This window comes from Nomascus leucogenys, chromosome 16 (assembly GCF_006542625.1).
Source record: "Nomascus leucogenys isolate Asia chromosome 16, Asia_NLE_v1, whole genome shotgun sequence".
Taxonomy (NCBI): Eukaryota; Metazoa; Chordata; class Mammalia; order Primates; family Hylobatidae; genus Nomascus; species Nomascus leucogenys.
The window spans coordinates 52,403,282-52,424,298 of record NC_044396.1 but is presented as its reverse complement, the minus strand read 5'-3'; the positions used below and the strand labels follow the sequence as shown (position 1 = coordinate 52,424,298).

Genomic DNA, 21,017 nt, shown 5'->3' with positions numbered 1-21,017 from the left:
GTAAGAAATAATTCAGAGATCCTATGTACCCTTCTCACTGTCTCAGTGGTGCCATTTTGCACAAGTTATAGAACAATATCAGAACCAGGATATTGGCATAGATACAATCTACCAATCTCACTCAAATTTCCTGATTTACTTCTAGTTATTTCTGCGCAGTGTATTTAGTTATATGTATTTTATCATGTTTAAGTTTGTGTATCCACTACCACAGTCAGGATACTGAACAGTTCCGTCACAACAAAGATGCCTCATTTTACTCCTTTTTTTCCTTTCTTTTTTTTTTTTTTTTTTTTGGTACAGTGGTGCGATCTTGGCTCACTGCAGCCTCTGTCTGCCTCCAAGTTCAAGCAATTCTGCCTCAGCCATCCAAGTAGCTGGGATTACAGGTGTGTGCCACCACTCCCAGCTAATTTTTTAAATATTTTTTGTAGAGATGGGGTTTTGCCATGTTGACCAGGCTGGTCTTGAACTCCTGACCTCAAGTGATCTGCCTACCTCGGCCCCAGAAAGTGCTGGGATTACAGGTGTGAGCCACCACGCCTGGCCTGTGTTGCTGTCTTATAATCACATGTACTTCCCCCCACTCTTTCCCCTCCCCAGTCCCCATTCCTAATCCTTGGCAACCACTAATCTATTTGACATTTCAAAAATATTATATAAATGGAATCATACAGTATGTAACATTTTGAGATTGACTTTTTTCACTTGGTGTAATTCTCTGAAGAGTCACCTAAGGTGTTACTTGTATCAATACTTTCTTTACTGATGGTAGTGTGTATGCACTATAGCTTATTTAACCATTTACCTTTTGAAGGTCATCTGGGCTCATTCCAGTTTTGGTTATTATGAATAAGGCTGCTTTGAACATTAGTGTACAAGTTTTTGTGTGAGTACAAATATTCATTTGTTTGGGATAAATGCCAAAGAATGCCTAGAAGTTGTCATAAGTTTTTAAAGTGTCAGAAATATTAACTCGGAAAAAGGTATTCCTGCTAGTCATGAATCTACAGTTCTCAGTCTTTAATCTGAAGGAAAAAAAAGTTTTTTTTTTATTTTTTAGCAGGAGATTGGCACCAAAAACCACTTTTGCCATGCATCTTAGGAAGAAAAATGTGTGACTTCCGCATACATACAAGATTATCACAAAATTTATAAATTGGCACAGTATGCCATTACCTGGCAGTTAAAACTTACCTATAGTCATTACATTTTTAAACAGGCAATCTTTTTTTCTTTTAACTTTTTCCACTTTAACAAGTAATTGTAGAAAATCAGAAATGTATAAACATATAAACAAGAAAATTAAAACCCAATACCAAGAAAACCATTATTAAGATTTTTGGTGTTTTTCCTTCTAGTCTTTTTTTGTGTGCGTACAATACTGTACTAATTTAATATGGTTTTTTATAAAATTGGGATTAGGCTAAATGCAGTTTGGTATCCCACTTAAAAGTTGAGGGAGAGGGGCAAGAGTTGAAAAACTACCTGTCAGGTACTGTGTTCACTATTTGGGCGACAGAATCATTAGAAGCCCAAACCTCAGCATCATGCAATAGACCTATGTAACAAACTTGCACATGTACCCCCTGAATCTTAAAAAAAACCCTGAATCTAAAAAAAACCCCTGAAAGTTAAAAATTGAACTTTTAAAATATTTTACACCATTTATATGTCTTCATTTGTAAACTTCATTTTCTCCCATTTTTATATTGGTGAGATTGTGCTTATGACTGTTTGCTAATGTATAAATAGAAAATGTTTTCCAGGAATAATCTTAGTTGGATACTTTTTGAAATGAGTATCTCTTGTTTTATGTCACATTTTAAATCATTTTTCTTGTTCTTTCAAGATATGCTGTGATAGCATTTGGATGTGCCAGCTGTCCAAAATTAACTTGTGGGCGAGAGGGCTGTGGAACAGAGTTTTGCTACCACTGTAAACAGATTTGGCACCCCAACCAGACCTGTGATGCTGCTCGACAAGAGAGAGCCCAGAGCTTACGTTTGAGAACTATACGTTCTTCATCCATTAGTTATAGTCAAGAGTCTGGAGCAGCAGGTATTTATGTCTAATTTTTTCTAATAAAATATTTGACACAAAACACTAGTTATTTTAACTTTTTAAAGTTAAGTATTCCTGTTTTCCTTTCACTTGCCGAAAGTGTTTTTAAGCACATTTCTATCCCAGAAGCACTCATTCTTTCCTATGGAAGAAAGTGGTTCTGAAATTAGAAAGATTATATTGTCCAAGAAAAAAGGAAAAAAGGAAATGTGATAATTTATATAACTGATAACCAAAGATGGTCTGAAACTGTTGATTATAAAGGTACCTGTCCAGGTGTGGTAGCTCACTCCTGTAATCCCAGCATTTTGGGAGGCTGAGGTGGGCCGACCACTTAAGGCCAGGAGTTCAAGAACAGCCTGGGCTACATGGTGAAACCCCATCTCTACTAAAAATAATTTATATTCCTGCCAGCAGTGTATTGAGATAATCATGTACTTTATGCTACTAGGAAAAAAGTCTCATGAAATTTTAACACAGAATGTTCAATATTTAATACTTCTGTAACGTAAATTTTTTTTATACTTGTTTGCTGATTGATTTGCTTCTCTTTCCTAAAGATTTGTAGAACTCAGTAGTAGTAGTATTAATTTGTAGGTATGGGTCCAGAAGCAATTCAGAGAGGACCTAAATATACCTAAACTGTTCCCTGAAGAGTCAGCAGTAGCCATTGGGTAGTTCACTTGGAAATGATATTCCTCTCCTCCAAGTGGGGGGTGTGTATTTATTGGTCACAGAACACACAGTCATACAGATCAAGAGAGAATGACTCTGAAATCAGACTGCCTGAATTCAAATCCCACATTCTGTACTTACTCCGTGTGCAATCCTGAGCAAGTTACTTGTCTCATCTTTAAAATAAAGATACTGGCCAGTCACGGTGGCTCATGCCTGTAATCCCAGCACTCTGGGAGTCTGAGGCAAGCGGATCACTTGAGATCAGGAGTTCAAGACCAGCCTGGACAACATGGTGAAACCCTGTCCCCACTAAGAAAATACAAAAACTAGCTGGGCGTGGTGGCGGGCGCCTGCAATCCCCAGCTACTCAGGAGACTGAGGCAGGAGAATCACTTGAACCCAGGAGGCAGAGGTTGCAGTGAGCCGAGATTGTGCCACTGCCCTCCAGCCTGGATGACAGAGTGAGGCTCTGTCTCAAAAAATAATAATGATAATAATAATAATAATAATAATAATAAAATAAAGATACTAATAATGCTTATATCCATATAGTTGAAATATTTCCTGGCTCATAGTAAGTGCTTTTGCTATATGAGGCAGGGGACCTTAGAGAAACCACAGTTATTTCTAGAGATTTAAGTGTGTCTGGGCTATCATTAAATTAAAAAATGACAGAAATGGCTTTTATTATTTTTTAAAATAAACATCATGATTTAGTTATCCAAATGAATATTGGTCTTCCTCAACGTAGTCACCATGGGAGTTTTTGTGTTTATTTCAGCAGTGCTTCCCTGGAATACCTCATTGGCATAACTTTTAGGATATGTCAGTTTAATATCAGTTTGATTTCTGAGAATGACTAAAAGTTCTTTTAGAGCTAAGTCTAGCAGCTAGAGTATCATACCAGGTTGGATTATTGGTTTGGTATAGATGCAAAGTAAGATGTGACTATATGATCATGAGCAATTTTTCTTTTATATAAAGGAGCTTTGAGGGTAATTATGAAAGAAAACCTTACCAAATGTTTTGAGCCAAACAATAACATTGTTGGAATAAATAGTCTCAAGGTGATTGTTTCAAAAAAAACTTCATTTGGAATTTGTTCCATATTTGTTTAAAAATCTTGGCTGGGCGCAATGGCTCACACCTGTAATCCCAACACTTTGGGAGGCCAAGGCGGGAGGATCGCTTGAGCCCAGGAGTTCGAGACCAGCCTAGGCAATGTGGCGAGGCTCCTTCTCTACAAAAAATTTAAAAAATTAGCCGGGCGTGGTGATGGGCATCTCTGGTCCCAGCAAGCCAGGAGGCTGAGGTGGGAGGATCGTTTGAGCCTAGGAAGTCAAAGCTGCAATGAAATATGATTATGCCACTGCACTCCAGCCTGGGTGACAGAGTGAGACCCTGTTTCCAAAAACAAGAGGAAGAATTAGAAGTGCAGTGAGGGCCGGGCATGGTGGCTCATGCCTATAATCCCAGCACTTTGGGAAGCCGAAGCGGGCAGATTACTTGAGCTCAGAAGTTCTAAAACTTCAACAGCCTGGGCAACATGGTGAAATCCCGACTCTACTAAAAATACAAAAATTAGCCAGGCGTGGTGGTGTGCGCCTCTAGTGGTGTGCGCCAGCTACTTGGGAGGTTGAAGTGGAGGATTGCTTGACCCCAGGAGGTGGAGGTTGCAGTGAGCTGAGATTGTGCCACTGCATGCTAGCCTGAGTGACAGAACAAGACCCTATTAATTAAAAAAAAAACAAAAAACTGTAGTGAACTTGGCTTCTCACAGACTTGTAGAAAGTTAAAAAGGAAGCTACCATCTAAATGGTTTTATTACTATTATTCCAGATACTTTGGTATTGTTTTCTGTATCATGATAGTCTGAAAAACTAGTTTTACTTTTAATATTAATTGGTATAATAATTAGTTGTTTTTTTTTCCCCAGTCACTGAAGATAAATGTGTGCTTAGTTACATAAAGTACATTAATATTTGTGTTTATAAAATAATATAATATTTATAGTATAATGTTTATATTTGTCTTTAAATTGTGACAGTACTGCATCCACTTGAGGCTCTTTCTTATAGCTACTAGGAGGTTTATGCACTTGGAGTTAAATTTTAAATGAACCACATATTTTTCATTTTTGTTACTGTAGTTTTCCCATTTTATAAAAATAAAATATTTAATTGGCTCCCCACTCCTGCCTCTGTCCCCTTACCACTACCACCCTCAGAGAGTATCATTGTTAACATTTGAGGACATGGTGTTTTGTAACCTGTTGTTTTTTCTTAATATGACAATGGCCCATATTTTAGCAGTAAACAAAAAGATAAAGAAGATGAAAACCTAGCCAAACACTGTAAATAGAAGCTTTTTCATATTGGGGAACTGTGGCTTAATTGATTCTTGGGGAATGGGGGATCAACTAACCATAAACAATTTCATTTAGGATTTTTGCATTATGAGGGTATTTGGAGAGAAATATATCATCCTATAATGTGCACAGTAAGTTTTTCCTAATTTGTTGCTTTGAGGAAAGACACAAAGCAAACTAAACAGCCTTTCATAGATAAGTAAGTATACAGAGAGTGAAAGATGTGGGTACAAGTATATAGAGACCTATCAAAAATACATTGCTTGTGGTATTAATTCTTTCACGTGTAATTTTAGCATATTAAAAGGCTGTTTTGTGTTTTAGAACCATAAGAATAAATGGGGATGTTACCTTTCAGTTTGTTCCAAAGATTGCATGCATCAGTACCAAAGCTTGAGTCTTTTTACTCCCCCATCTTATTGAGATACCTACTACTTGAGCATACTCTGGAATGAGAAAGTTTATCAATTAACATGCTGCTTAAGCAGATAGGATTAGCATTTCCTTAGTTTTGTATACTATGTGTTGTATCAGGCATAAAAGCCAGCTTTTTTTAGTCATACCCCAATGTTTAAAATTGTTAAATGCAGACTTTATGTTCTTTGATCATTTAAATCATGACATGGATATTTTTAATTTTTATATTCTAGTAATTATCAATTGTCCTGGTCTGGCTGCTTAGAGTATCAGTTTGCTCAAAATTGCTTGAATCATTAAAATAAATACGAATTGTGAGCATTGACCAGATCTTAAGTTAAAAAAAAAAAGCATCTTTGGTCCTAGAAGAAGCACTAAGGAAACCTGAATTAAGTGATAAAGCACAGGCAAAGTTTGACCATGAAACTTGTAGAAAGAATGGAATATAGCTTAATGCTTATAATGTAAGACATTGGAACAAATACTTAAATTCAGTGGTTAGCACTATAAATATCTTTTCTAAACTGTGAGTAGTTGGAAAATATAGCTGGCTAATACTAATTACAAGTTACTATTTAAACAGATGCCAACATGCAAAGTAGTTGTATAATTTTCCTGAAGTTATGTTATACTTGATTTTAACTTGACACCATTGTGCATTGTAACCATATTATTATACAAGGAGCATATACCAACAACAGTTGAGTAAATGGGTGAATAAATGAATAAAAAGGATAAACACAACTAATTTAAAAGTCATGAGCATAACTAACAATGATTGCTTTTATTCTGAAACTGTTTTCCATGGTTTATAACGTTCATAGCCATATGACCCTTCCTTAATCTCTTCCTTCCTTCCTTGTATTTTGGGTACTGATTCCTTGCAAGGTCTGTCTTTCTTGTGTGTGAAGTGAAATACTGGGAAAAGGCTGCTTTTCTAAAGATACCTGTTTTGCTATTTTTATAGTGCTTATAATTGATGTAATTAGAAGAAATAAATTCATAGTGCTTTGGATATAGCACCTCAGATTAATATCAAATTGTCACCTCCTGTTAGTGTTCATTCACTAAAGGAATAGTATACAGAACGTGTACATTTGAATTAAAGGAAGATGGTTAGAAAAGTTCTAGAACCAGGAACTACCACTCAGAAGACTTCTATGGGACCAGGACAAAGACAAACTTTACGTAGTTCACAATTTGCCTAGAGCTGTCCTTGATTCTCCTTTCTCTTTTTATTCTTTTGTTATTCTTTGTTCTCATTGTTTTACTACTATGTTTAAAAAATGTTTATAACTTGATATTTTAATGTAAAGTATGTTTTCTTAGAAGGGAAGAGAAAATGCTTTATATACTAAAAACAGCAGGCTGAAGCTATGAGTTAACAAACTATCTACATCTTAAGATTTTTTGGCAGTGCTACAATTGGTAAACTGCCAGAAGTTATTTTTAGACCAGTTTTATGTACTTAATAGATTTCTCTATGTTCCCAATAGCTGATGATATAAAGCCATGTCCACGATGTGCTGCTTATATAATAAAGATGAACGATGGGAGCTGCAATCACATGACATGTGCTGTTTGTGGTTGTGAGTTTTGTTGGTTGTGCATGAAAGAAATCTCAGATTTACATTATCTAAGGTAAGCTTACAGAAGAAGCTATTTATATGTAAATGTAATTTTATATTGTAAGACAAAATAACTTGTCTTAAATTTGGGTTTTATAAGATACTTAAAGGGATTGGTTTTATTCTAGTTAAATAAATTTAAAAGAAACCAAGTTATTATGCTAGTCATTTGGAATTAATAACTAGTCAAAATAGGAAATGGATATTTCCTTTTTTTGTTTTTGTTAAACTGGAATGCTAGTAAGTATGTAATGCCCTGTGTAATTATGCTAGACCATAAATACTTTCATTTAATTTTCCCATAAATTTTATCGTTTAGGCTACAGAGTGAGTTTATGATATAATCAGATAATTGATGCCTAAAAATATGCATGTTTTGCATTAATTTACTATTAAACTGACTTAAGGGTATGAGGGTAATGGAGGACTGGGGATAAATTTTTAACCTGAATCTCAGTTATCAGTATCTTGTTAATATGATATAATATAAATTATAATATAATGTAATATAAATTATAATATAATATAAATTATAAAATATAATAAATAATAAAATATAATAGAAAATAAGATATATCAATATCTTGTTAATATAATTTATAGTGGTTCTTACCTTAGTTTAATGAACTCAGAATTTAAAGGGGAAAAAAACTAACTATGAGAAGTTTTTAAAAAAAGTCATTGCTTTAATATATTGCACTAATTTGTTATTGTGGTGTTTTGCAGCAGTTATTTACATTATAATTTTTTCCGTTAGTCCATCAGGATGTACTTTTTGGGGGAAGAAACCCTGGAGCCGAAAGAAGAAAATATTGTGGCAGCTGGGAACACTGGTTGGTGCTCCTGTTGGAATCGCTTTAATAGCTGGCATTGCTATTCCTGCAATGATTATTGGCATTCCTGTGTATGTGGGCCGCAAGGTAAAATGCATACTTCTTGTTTAGTCCATTATCTTATTCTAAATCTTTAGGTGTATTCTTTTAGTATTGATGATTTTTAGGTTTTTTTTTTTTTTTTAGACAAAGGGTATCTTTAGTTTCTTCAATATAAAACAGTTACTCTTTTTTCATAAATTTTTAGTGTTTGGCAAGCATATATAAATACGTATAAAGCAGACTTGCTTTAAAATGTTCTAAATCTGAAAATTTTAGTATGTTTGTATTATAAAACTTTGAGTATAAAATATTGAAGGATACACACCTGAGATGTTTCTCGTGGGTATATCCTTGTGAGGTCAGGTCTATGAGATCTTTTTAATGAAAGTTAATAGCCAAATAACACATGCCCTCAGGCAAAGAATAATTAGCCAGTTCTTGAATTATTTCTGCTGCAGTTCAAAGCTTTTTTTTGGATTACTGCTCTTAATAAATACACTATTTTGCAAATTATAACAATCTTGTGAAAGTCCAAACACCAGTGACTACCACTGGCCTCTAATTGATGAATTATATTTCATTAGCTAAGCAGATAGTTCTTTTGTTAAGGGTTGATGGGATAATTTAAGAGGTCCTAAGAAGTCTGTTGTTGCCTAAATTAATAGAATCTCTGGATTGAGAAGTAACTTGCAGTAGGATATAGCTAAAAGAAAAAAACAAGAAATTTTCTTTGGTATCCAAGAAGATCAAAAAAATTAAAACTTTTTTTAAAAAATAAAAAGAAATTATCTAATCCCAACCTTGTACCCAAGCAGAAAAAGGGAACTAACAGGCCGGGTGTGGTGCCTCACCCCTGTAATCTTAGCACTTTGGGAGGCTGAGGCTGGTGGATCACCTGAGGTCAGGAGTTCAAGACCAGCCTGGCCAACATGGTGAAACCCCATCTCTACTAAAAATACAAAAAAAATTAGCCAGGCGTGGTGGCAGGTGCCTCTAATCCCAGACTCGGGAGGCCGAAGCAGGAGAATCACTTGAACCTGGAAGGTGGAGGTTGCAGTGAGCTGAGATTGCACCATTGCACTCCACCCTAGGCAACAAGAGCAAAACTCCATCTCAAAAAAAAAGAAGAACTAACGAGCTGGGCATGGTGGCTCACTCCTGTCATCGTAGCACTGTGGGAGGCTGAGGCAGAAGGATCACTTGAGGCTGGGAGTTCAAGACCATCCTGGACAACATAGTGAGACCCTATCTCTCCAAAAAATTTAAAAATTATCTGGGCATGGTAGTATGCACCTGTAGTCCCAGCTACTTGGGAGGCTGAGGTGGGAGGATTGCTTGAGATGGGAAAGTGGAGGCTGCAGTGAGCTGTGATCGTGCCACTTCACTCCAGCCTGGGTGATAGAGCAAGATCCTATCTCTAAAATAAAAAAAGGATCTAAAGGTTGTCATACTGTGGTGTCATAGGTGTTGTATGTACTTTTACTCATTTTAACCCTGCAGCAACCTCGATATTTCAGTCTCTGTGTGTTAAAATATTGAGATTTAGGAAAGTTTATGTAATATATCTTCAGTTACACACAAAGAAGCAGAGCTGAGATTTGAACTCAGATGCATGAATTCTTAATGTAAGTTCCCTGATTAAGTTTCATTAGCTATTTGGGAACTTAGTCATGGGGAAACCACCAACTCATGAAGCAATCCATTCTGTTGTAAAATGGCTACTAATTGTTACAAAATTCTTATGTTGAGTCAGATCTGTTTCCTTTTGTTTCCTTTATTTCTGTTTCTACTTCTGGGACCCGACTGGGAATAAGGTTGATCCTCTTCTGTAAAACAACTGAATTTTTTATATTCAACATACATTTTATAATCAGAAAGATAATATATACAAAAATTAGTTTTGGGACTGATGACAAACATATTTATAAGCCACATATTTATTTCTGAAGGTTTTAAGTGAGTAAACCTGGACTTTAAAAAATGTTGGGCCATGTGTGGTGGCTCACGCCTGTAATCCTAACACTTGGGGAGGGTGAGGAGGGAGGATTGCATTAATCCAGGAGTTTGAGACCAGCCTGGGCAACACAGTGTGACACCTTGTCTCTACAAAAAATTAAATAATCAGCTGGGAGTGGTGGTGCATGCCTGTAGCCCCTGCTGTTAAGAAAGCTGGGGTGGGAGGATTGATTGAGCCCATGAGGTTGAGGCTGCAGTGAGCTGTGATCGTGCCACTGCACTCTAGTCTGAGTGACACAGAGAGACCCTATTTCCAAAAAAGAGAGAGATAAAAAAAACTTCAAAATATAGTAGCTGATTGTAATTTTTCATGTAGTTATTCAAAGCAAGGCTTTGCTGAAAACAAAACTATTCAGATACTTAGAAATAGAAGGGAAAGAGAGACTGTTGTACCACATGTACCTATAAATAATTTATAGAGAAGAGATTACCTCATTGTTCAGGTCATAGGGTACAGATACAGATCTCCTTTTTTCAAACATGTACCCAAAGGGTTGTAAATGAATGAATTAGTTTTCCACTGAAATAATATTCTGTGGTGCTTTGGGATCCCAACCAGCCCAGGAAAACCTACTAAGTCAATAAAGTACCCAAAAGCTGAGCCTTCACTTAACGATAAAAAGTAGAGAATGTGGCAAAAAATAGTAAACAGAAAAATTAAGCGAACCAGAAATAGTGGGATGATGTGATCACTAATCGAACATTGGTGCTTGAGGCTGAAAATTTTCTAGAAGACTCCTTTCTCTTGGCAGCCTGCCTTTGCAAGTCTGCTCCATCAGTTGTGCCTTTTCTCTTCTTCAGTGCTAAGTTTCCCAGGAATGGGAGTGGGGAGGAGCAGGAATTAGCTGCAGTGCTGAAGGATAATGAAAGGTACCTTGGGAAGGTCTACCATCTCTGCCTTCATGGACCGTGTAGGGAAGTGAGGAGGCTCATTGACAAGGAACCTCTAGTCAATGCTGGGAAATGGGATTCTGACTAGGAAATAGAAAGGTTTCTTGTCCCATACATGCATCACCCACCTCCCACCCCAACCTTTCCACTGTTTTCCACAACACTCATCGTACTTTACAGCCTTCCAAAGGCCAAAGGTATTATTATACCATGTAATAATAGATTATTTTATAAGTCCCATCTGTAATATTGTTTATAAGTCATTTTATTTTAGAGAGTCCCCATACTTTTGAGGCTGTTTTGAATTTGTCTTGGAACAGAGGGGGAAAATGTGCTGTATTAGCCCTTGCAAACCATGAAAATAAAGATCTCAAAGTTCATATCATTTCACAAGCCACTTTTTAATCACTGCTTCTATGATGATACCAAATTCTACTTACTAACACCTGTCCTATACAGAGATTGCTGAGTGAATTCAATCCTGTCCTCTGGTAGCCATTATTTATCATCTTTTTTCTTTCTCTGCCATTTACTTTGAGCTGTAAATGAGAGCCCTGGAATTTGAGTCATTTGTCAATATTTGTCTTTATAAAAAGGATCTGAGAAAAAAAATACTGTTTATTCATACTTGTTTATTAGAACTGCTTTTTAAGGTCAATTTTTAAAAAGAAACCTTCCCTAGAAGCCAATTTTTACCATGTAGAGAATCTTTGTTAGAAAGAAACCTCTAGAATGCTAGAAGTATCCTGTTGGTGAGCCATGTAACTCACAACTGTGTTGAAAATAATAATATTAATTTCTTCCTCTTTGCTTAATACAAAATTATACTACTTTTGATTAAAATTATAAAGATGACTTTTACTCAAAACTTTTAAAATTAAGCACAAAGTAAAATTCATGAAATCACTGTCTTAAGCAAATTATTAATAAGGAGCAAATTATTTGTGAGAATATACTAATAGTTTAAGGACACTAGTAGGTTTACCTTGAACTAAGATACTCAGCTACGAACTTTTATGAAAAATCACTTTAGCAAGTATAGATCTTTTTCAACTAAGTTAAATTGTAATGTATTTTCTCTTTAATCCCCTACCCCTATTTTTATTAATTCAAGATTCACAATCGCTATGAAGGCAAGGATGTTTCAAAGCACAAACGGAATTTGGCCATAGCAGGTGGTGTAACGTTGTCTGTAATCGTGTCTCCAGTAGTAGCTGCAGTGACTGTAGGTAAGAAAATGCTGAAAAGTACTAATTACCTACAATTTTATGGAGTTAAAGTTTTGTGAAAGGATTTTTTTTAAATTGTTTTTTTAATTTGAGGACAATTTAAATTGAGCCTACAATAAGTCTTGGTTGAAAGTATTACAGATTCAAGAGCCTAGCCTTAAAGTAGTTGGTAAATTGTTAGTGGCTGATACCCTTCCTCCCCACTCCACCCCAAGTACAGTTCAGAGGCCTGGCACGTCAAAAGAAAAAAGTTTACATCTCTCTCTTTTTCCCCTTGTGTGCATTACCTGAAAGGCTGGGAACCTTGAATTTGCTTAACAACTGGGTAAATCTACTTTTGGCAAATGTTCCAGCCAACTCTTCAGAACTCTGGCACTTTTCTCTGTATGACTCTCTTGAAAAGACTTTCTAAAACTCATGTTTCTGTGAGTTATTTTGTTGTTGTTGTTTGTAATGACTGATTTAATTTCTCTTTAGGTATTGGTGTTCCTATTATGTTAGCTTATGTCTATGGCGTTGTTCCAATTTCTCTTTGTCGAAGTGGAGGTTGTGGAGTCTCAGCAGGCAATGGAAAAGGAGTTAGGATTGAATTTGATGATGAAAATGATATAAATGTTGGTGGAACTAACACAGCTGTAGGTAAGTCCTTTAAGCAAAGGAAGAAAATGTGCTTATTAACAGTGTAAGTAGTGGGGAGGCCAGAGATAACATGCAAGTCAGAATTTCCATTGCCATCCTTTTACTAGGCCTAATAGTATTCATTCAGAAGTACATCAGTGAATAAACTGCCAAGGAGGAGTGTATGGATGAAAGAGGTGGGGATAATTCTGGGTACCTGACCTCTAATTGGAATATAATGTCTTAGAAATCATAAACTTTTCATCTTAAATTTTGCATGAAACATTACAAATAACTAAGTAAAGGATCTGAAGAGGAATACAGTTAATAAAAGAATTACAGATGACCAATAAGTCAAAAATAACTTCACCTCAATGTTATTCAAAGAAATGTGAATTAGAACAGTAACGAGCAAAGATTAAAAAGAGTAAAAAAGCCTTCATAGACTGCCTATAGGAGTATGTCAATAAACCTTTTTTAAAAAGTGCATGTTCTATATTCTAGCAATTTTTGTTTTAGAAATTTGTCATAGGGAAATAATTAGGCAGATGTGTGAAGATAATGCCTACTTTCTTACCTCTTATTTTCTCTTGAACTGGTCTCAATCAGATTTTTGTCCCTATCACTCCAGAATTTTATTTCTACTATTCACTGAAGCAGAGTCACCAGTGGCCTCCATGTAACCTAATACAGTGGTCAGTTCTTGGTCCTCATCTTAATATAACAGTATATCTGACATGGTAGAGACTCTAGCCTTCTTGAAATACCTCACTTTGGTTATGGGAAACCACTTCTTACCCTATTTCCTGGCCAGTCCGTCTCATTAATCTTTGCTGGTTCATTTTCCTCTTCTGACCTCTAAATGTTTGTTCCCTGGAGCTCAGTTCTCAGAATTCTTCTCTTGTGTATGTACAGTTTTGCCCTAATCTCATCTATTAAATAATACATAGACTGACCTCTCCCCTGAACTTCAAACTTGCATGTCTAACTTTCCTCTTTAATCTGCACTTGAGTGTCTAACAAGAATTTCAAGCTTATCTACAGCCAAATTCTTTGCTCTAAAATCTCTTCTTCCCTCCATCCTCCTTAACTCAGTAAGTAGCTTCTCCATTCCTCCTGTTGCTTGGGCCAAAAACCTTCACTTACAATGCCTCCCTCTTTTCCCTCTTGTCCTACATCTGATTGATCTGTCAGCAAATTCTGCTGCTTCCTTCAATATTTAGCCATAATCCAACCACTTCTTATTCTCTTCATTGTCCTTCCCTTAGTCCAAGCTACTATCCTCTTTCCTGGGCTATTGTAATAGCCTCTTAACTGCTGTATCAACTTCTCAGCTTCTATTCACTAGTCCATAGTGCAGCCATAAGTCACATGTCTAAACCCTGTCAGATTATGACTTTCTTATGCTCAAAAGTTCCCCAGTGGCTTCTAACTGTACTGGGGAAGAAAATCCAAAGTCCTATCATAGCCCAAAAGGTCCCACATGATCTGCCCCAACTGTGTCTCTGAGTTCATCTCTTGTCACCCTCCTATTTTATACCACTCTCGCTTGATTTTTGAGGGTGCCAAGCATGCTTCTACTTCTAGGCTTTTAAACTGGCAGTTTTCTGCCTGGAATACTCTTTCCCTAGAAAATTTCATGACTCACTGTTTTACTTCATTTGTCTCTACAAGTATTACCTTATCAAAGAGGCCTTCTGTCATCACATCATATAAAATGGCTCACAGACATGTACGTACATGCACTTCTCATCACTCTCCTCCCCCTTTACTCTCTTGTATTTTTCCTCATAGCATTTATCACTATGTGATTGGGTATATAATAGGAACTCAAATATTGGTGCAAATAAATGACTCCTTTAATACAAAATGTATGAGAGGTACTGTAAAATTGGAACATAGTGTTATCAGATCTTAATAATAGCTTGTAGACAGAACTGTGGCATGTATCTAGAAATCAACTTTTAGCCTATTCTTACTGACCTAGAGAATAATAAGCTCTTTAAATGACACCCTTAATGAAAACTGTCACATAATTTTCCTCTAAAGTCAGCTATATTTTTTAACAATCATATTCTTTATAGAATTCCTAAATCTGGGTTTTTGAAAAAAGAAACTAGTGACCATTTAAAATTGTCGGCTCTGTTCCCACTGCCTCTAGTGGACTAGCCTGAAAAAAATATTTTTCCATGTCTGCGTATATTTTATACCTTTATATAATGTCCTCTCTGAAATCACGGAGGAATTTAAGAAGGAGAAAATTGATAATTGTACTTATTTAGTTTCTTTGGAATATTTGCATTTAGACACAACATCAGTAGCAGAAGCAAGACACAACCCGAGCATAGGGGAGGGCAGTGTTGGTGGGCTGACTGGCAGTTTGAGTGCAAGTGGAAGCCACATGGATCGAATAGGAGCCATCCGAGACAACCTGAGTGAAACGGCCAGCACCATGGCACTAGCTGGAGCCAGTATAACGGGGAGTCTGTCAGGAAGTGCCATGGTAAACTGTTTTAACAGGTGTGTGTTTTGGTTTGGTTTGGTTCTGCCTTCTGGTAACTATAAATTATTAATTACGTGAGAATTTTGAACATAAAGCATGATGATTATATATAACCCTACTATGTCGAGGTTCAAAATAGTAATGTTAAAAATGAAATTTGGGGTCAGGTGCAATGGCTCACGCCTGTAATCCCAGCACGTTGGGAAGCCAAAGCAGGTGGATTGCCTGAGCTCAGGGGTTCGAGACCAGCCTGGGCAACATGGCGAAACCCCATCTCTACTAAAAAAAATATAAAAAATTAGCCGGATTTGGTGGCATGCACCTGTAGTCCCAGCTGGTCGGGAGGCTGAGGTAGGAGGGTGACTTGAGCCTGGGAGTTGGAGGTTGCAGTCAGCCGAGATCACACCACTGAACTCCAACCTGACTGGCAGTGAGACCCTGTCTCAAAAAAAAAAAAGAAAAAGAAAAAAGAAATTTGGTGGTAGATTTCTAAGTCTAAGGAATAACATTCTGCCAATCTTTTCACTGTCGTTGTCAAGTTTTATATTATAAATCATTGCTACAGCTGCTTCAGTAGACATTGAAGCAAAGGCAATACTTAAGCCTAGATCTTACCTCTGTGGGTAACAACAGCCAGATATTAGGAGATGGGACTTTGGCTGAGTCCTGGGAAACAGGTGGAGTCAGGACATCCAGGTATATGTGAACTGGGACTGGGATAATCGGCTAGGGTCCTTTTATGTATTAATGCTTGCTTACTTTGTTCTCACCAAGTCTTTTATCAATAGCCATATAGATAAGTAGGAAAAATTATCTTCCCCTGTTTCTCTTTAATTCACTATTTTTCACTTAGGCTTATTAGCCTTGCTTTTTTTTAAATGTAGGGGAGGATACATGAATTAAAAGATAAATTAGACATACCTTATTTTTAGGTAGTTTGCATTTTAAATACAAACTCTTAAGTTACAGTGGTATATATTACCTCTTTTTAAAAAGGCAAATGTTGGCTGGGCTCAGTGGCTCATACCTATAATCCCAGCACTTTGGGAGGCCAGGATGGGAGGATAGCTTTAGGCCAGGAGTTTGAGACCAGCCTGGGCAACATAACGAGACCCTGTCTCTAAAAATATATATATAAATAAATAAAGTATTAAAAGGCGGGTGTTATTTATAGAGCCATTTTTTAATATAGATGCCCAGGATTTTTAGATTCATTGGTCTGTCATGTTTAATGATTAATAATGTATTCTAACTTTGTGTTTTGCATTGAAACATTACAAAGTGCCATATGCTGAGTGAGAATAATGGAGTACATTTAAGTGAAAATCCTTTGTGTCTTTTTTGTGTTATTTCATTACCACTTTACTTGGCAGACAGCTGATTTTTCCCATTTTATTTGGATGGCTGGTACTATGCAGTGTGCTGCAGTAGAATTTAAATAAAAGGAAATAAAAAATAATGGTTCCTAAAATAGCTTCTGGTTACTAGGATTCTTAACTGAATTATTTAAAGATACATATTACAGTAGTGCTGATATTAACTATAATTTTGGTGATTTCATACCCCCCCCTTTAAGGTTGGAAGTACAAGCAGATGTACAGAAAGAACGGTACAGTCTAAGTGGAGAATCTGGCACAGTCAGCTTGGGAACAGTTAGTGATAATGCCAGCACCAAAGCAATGGCAGGATCCATTCTGAATTCCTACATCCCATTGGACAAGTAAGGAAAAAAACTGTTATAAAATCGAAAGTATTTTTTAAATTAATTTTAAAGGAATAATTCCTATCATTAGACAGATTACCAGTGAAAAGTGGCTACCAACTATTAAGTTCTCTGAGAAAAGGAAACAGTGAGCTGTCCAGAGTAGGCAAATCTATATAGATCATAAAGTGGATTTGTGGTTGTCAAGGGCTGAGAAAGGGAAGAATGGTAACTAACTGCTAATGGATGCAAGGTCCCTTTTTGGGATCATGAAAATGTTCTGAAGTTAGGTAGTGGTGATGGTTGCACAGCTCTGATCACAACTAAAAATCACTGAGTTGTACACTTTAAACGGGAATTATATCTGAATAAAGCTGTTCTTTAAAAAAAGGTAGCATAGTGTCTAGAACAGCATAAGCAATAAATGTATCCACTACTGTTTTAAAACATTGAAGCATTATAAAGAGTTATCTTATATCAAGTATGCTTTTTAAGTAGAACATGTCCTGCGTTAAGATGTTCTCATAGCTTATGTATAGTCTGAATTTTCCACATAGAAACCCTTCCCCCCAGTCATCTGAACAAAAAGAAGTCAGCAATTATGTTTGTATTTGTTACTCTTATATTTCAGAGAAGGCAACAGTATGGAGGTGCAAGTAGATATTGAGTCAAAGCCATCCAAATTCAGGCACAACAGTGGAAGCAGTAGTGTGGATGATGGCAGTGCCACCCGAAGTCATGCTGGTGGTTCATCCAGTGGCTTGCCTGAAGGTAAATCTAGTGCCACCAAGTGGTCCAAAGAAGCAACAGCAGGGAAAAAATCAAAAAGTGGTAAATTGAGGAAAAAGGGTAACATGAAGATAAATGAGACGAGAGAGGACATGGATGCACAGTTGTTAGAACAACAAAGCACAAACTCAAGTGAATTTGAGGCTCCATCCCTCAGTGACAGTATGCCTTCTGTAGCAGATTCCCACTCTAGTCATTTTTCTGAATTTAGTTGTTCTGACCTAGAAAGCATGAAAACTTCCTGTAGTCATGGTTCCAGTGATTATCACACTCGCTTTGCTACTGTTAACATTCTTCCTGAGGTAGAAAATGACCGTCTGGAAAATTCCCCACATCAGTGTAGCATTTCTGTGGTTACCCAAACTGCTTCCTGTTCAGAAGTTCCACAGTTGAATCATATTGCTGAAGAACATGGTAACAATGGAATAAAACCTAATGTTGATTTATATTTTGGTGATGCACTAAAAGAAACAAATAACAACCACTCACATCAGACAATGGAATTAAAAGTTGCAATTCAGACTGAAATTTAGGCCCATAATTGCTGCAGAATAATTACCACTGTACAACCGTGTTTGGAGCTGGTTGAACTACATGTGACTACTTAAGTTTCAGGTTACCAGCAAAAGCCGGGTTTCATTATCATAATGCAGATACATTTTCTGTATTCAGCAAGGCATTGTGTGTCATGTGGATCTTAGTTACCAAACTATGAAGTGAAGGCTTTAAAAGTGCATTATTTTAAGGATAATAAATTTGAAGAGCAAAGCATGTTTTGTGTGTTTGCCACAAAACATTGCTTGAAGCACATACTTAGATAGAAATTGGTCTTAATTTATAATCAATATAAAATACTAATGCAATTCTACAGCATTCAAATGAAGAAAACTTGAGGCTTTAGGGGTAAGTGGTTAGTGATATTTTATTGAAACCACTAAGAGATAAGTTTAAAAGAACTGCATAGGTTACTCTCAGTATATGATACTCTGTAACATTTCTATTTATATCTGGGCATAAATTTCATTTTTTTCTTCATATGCAATGTGGTTATATAAAGCTTAATGCAGCTCATTTGCTACCATTTGGATACTTAGACACTTGGAGCAAGATTGTGGCAGTTTTTGCACAACTTTAAAATAGAAATACCTGGTACTCTATCTTGTTTATTGTTGATGCCATCTTAGAGGAAAAAATGTAAAGGTAAGTAATTAAGCATATGACAGCAACAAATAAGATATATAAAACTACAAAATAAAGTCCCATTAGGTTATAAGTATTACAAAAAAATCCACCTTTCTGTAAGGGGAAGTTTGTACCCCATTGATTCTTGGTGCCTTTGGGATTGACTGGGTTTTAATGGCCTAGTTATTTGAGGATTTTGCTGTGTTTTTTCCATGTCTTCTCTGGTCACCTTGGATTATATATAAAAATACAGGAAATAGATAAACATGAATGTGATTAATAATGCTGAAAAAGTATTAGCCTACCAAAGACACACTCAGGCTTTAGTGAATAACTTTACATAACCTCAATTTTTAACACATGCATATCTTCTCCAACCATGAAATCAAAGCACGGTGCAGAACTTGTACCAAGTACAAAAGGTCCATGTATGATTAGCATTATTTTCTCTTGCTTTTGTTTATGGACAATGTTCAGCTGACATAAGCAGAAGTTGGCCAAAATACTGCCTGTACTGTTAATTTCCTGTATAATTCACTTAAATAAAAGCAGGTTAGCCTCAATGATAGCACTTAAAATGTTCTATCTTATGTATTTCTTTTAAGTATTACCATTATGGTGCTACTGAGCGTTTTCTTTTGGTAAAAAGAAAAATGCCATGGGCTGCAGTCTTCTTCCATCACTTTTCCCTACCAGGTCCATTAATATGCTTATAACACTAGTGCCAGTTATTTTATTTGATAATGCTTATGGTATTTGTATATTTGTTTGCATTCCAATTTTAATAATGAGTGTGTAAACTGCATACGTTAAATAAATGTAAATACTAATGTATTGCTGCCTTCTGGTGTGTGCACAAGTGTTTTTTTTTTTTTTATAAGAATGAGAATATTCATTGGCCATGTGGTAGTATTCATAAATATTGCAAGCCATTGTGATTATTCTGCCTTCTGGTCTCAGCTCAAAGGGAAGCATTTGCTGAACTTTTCAACAGTGTTAGAAACTACCCTTTTTTCCTGTCTAATTCCTGCCTTTCCACCAGTAAAAAAGATGCTGTATACATCAACATAATTTTTTTGAGTAAATTGGTTGAATTTAACTTGAGTAAATATATCTATCATTAAATTGTGAAGAGAAATCAGTATTATAAATCCTCATCTTAGAAAAGTGGAAAGATCAGCTAACTTGGGAAAAGGGGAAAAAAGTAAAAAGATCTTAAAAGACTATTTTAAGAGATTCTGTTCTAGCAACATTAGATTATGAAACTGGAGCCATTTAAATTCAAGCTAATTGTAATCAGTTGCTTTCTATTCTTGTAGCCTCTATAAAATGCATAGATGGTTTTTCTGTCTCCCAGTTAATACTTCATGAAAATAATCTTTTTTTTTTTTTTTTTTTTTTTGAGATGGAGTCTCACTTTGTAGCCCAAGCCTTGCGTGCAGTGGTTGCGATCTCAGCTCACTGCAACCTCCACCTCCTGGGCTCAAGCAATTCTCGTGCCTCAGTCTCCCAAGTAGCTGGGATTACAGGCAAATATCACCACGCCTGGCTAATTTTTTTGTGTGTTTTAGTAGAGACGAGGTTTCGCCATGTTGCCCAGGGTGGTCACAAACTCCTGAGCTCAAGTAATCCACCCACCTCGGCCTCCCAAAGTCCTGGGATTACTGGCGTGAACCACGATGCTCGGCCAAAATAATCTTACGAATGTGTTGACTGCCTTCTTGACATTTCTTTAGAAGGCTAAAGATGAAATGGAAAGCTAAATGATCTTCAGAGGAACACAGCCAAAATAGTGCCCTATAGGAGGCTGGTGCATTCATTCACCCTACACCTACTTCTGGTGATACTCCCAACCAATACCACTTCAGTCTCACCTTAAAACTAGCTTCAAAAATTCCTTGTCTCCTGGATCCTTCAAAGTTGGATTAATTTAGGACCAAGCCAGTTTTCCCTGGAGCTCAACTCTGGGCTAGCCTCGAACAAGAGATACCTCCAGGGTATTCAAAATAAACTTTAACTCACTGAAATCTTGTTAAAACTCTTTGTACTTTAAAGCC

At 36.3% G+C, this 21,017-nt stretch overlaps 1 protein-coding gene across 5 annotated transcripts in view; it reads left to right on the top strand.

The window, feature by feature from the left end:
• RNF19A (ring finger protein 19A, RBR E3 ubiquitin protein ligase) overlaps positions 1 to 21,017 on the top strand; it is a 92,732-nt gene that overhangs the window by 33,166 nt on the left and 38,549 nt on the right. For 4 of the 5 annotated variants that reach the window (XM_030794903.1, XM_030794902.1, XM_030794904.1 and 1 more), the window contains exons 3-10: positions 1,853 to 2,061; positions 7,024 to 7,168; positions 7,913 to 8,075; positions 12,052 to 12,166; positions 12,644 to 12,805; positions 15,091 to 15,304; positions 16,864 to 17,007; positions 17,621 to 17,760. In XM_030794903.1, the coding sequence (XP_030650763.1) occupies positions 1,853 to 2,061; positions 7,024 to 7,168; positions 7,913 to 8,075; positions 12,052 to 12,166; positions 12,644 to 12,805; positions 15,091 to 15,304; positions 16,864 to 17,007; positions 17,621 to 17,760 (1,292 nt within the window). Of the gene's footprint in view, positions 1 to 1,852; positions 2,062 to 7,023; positions 7,169 to 7,912; positions 8,076 to 12,051; positions 12,167 to 12,643; positions 12,806 to 15,090; positions 15,305 to 16,863; positions 17,008 to 17,620; positions 19,800 to 21,017 lie in introns of those variants that run through there. The other variant, XM_030794901.1, reaches the window with a different exon arrangement.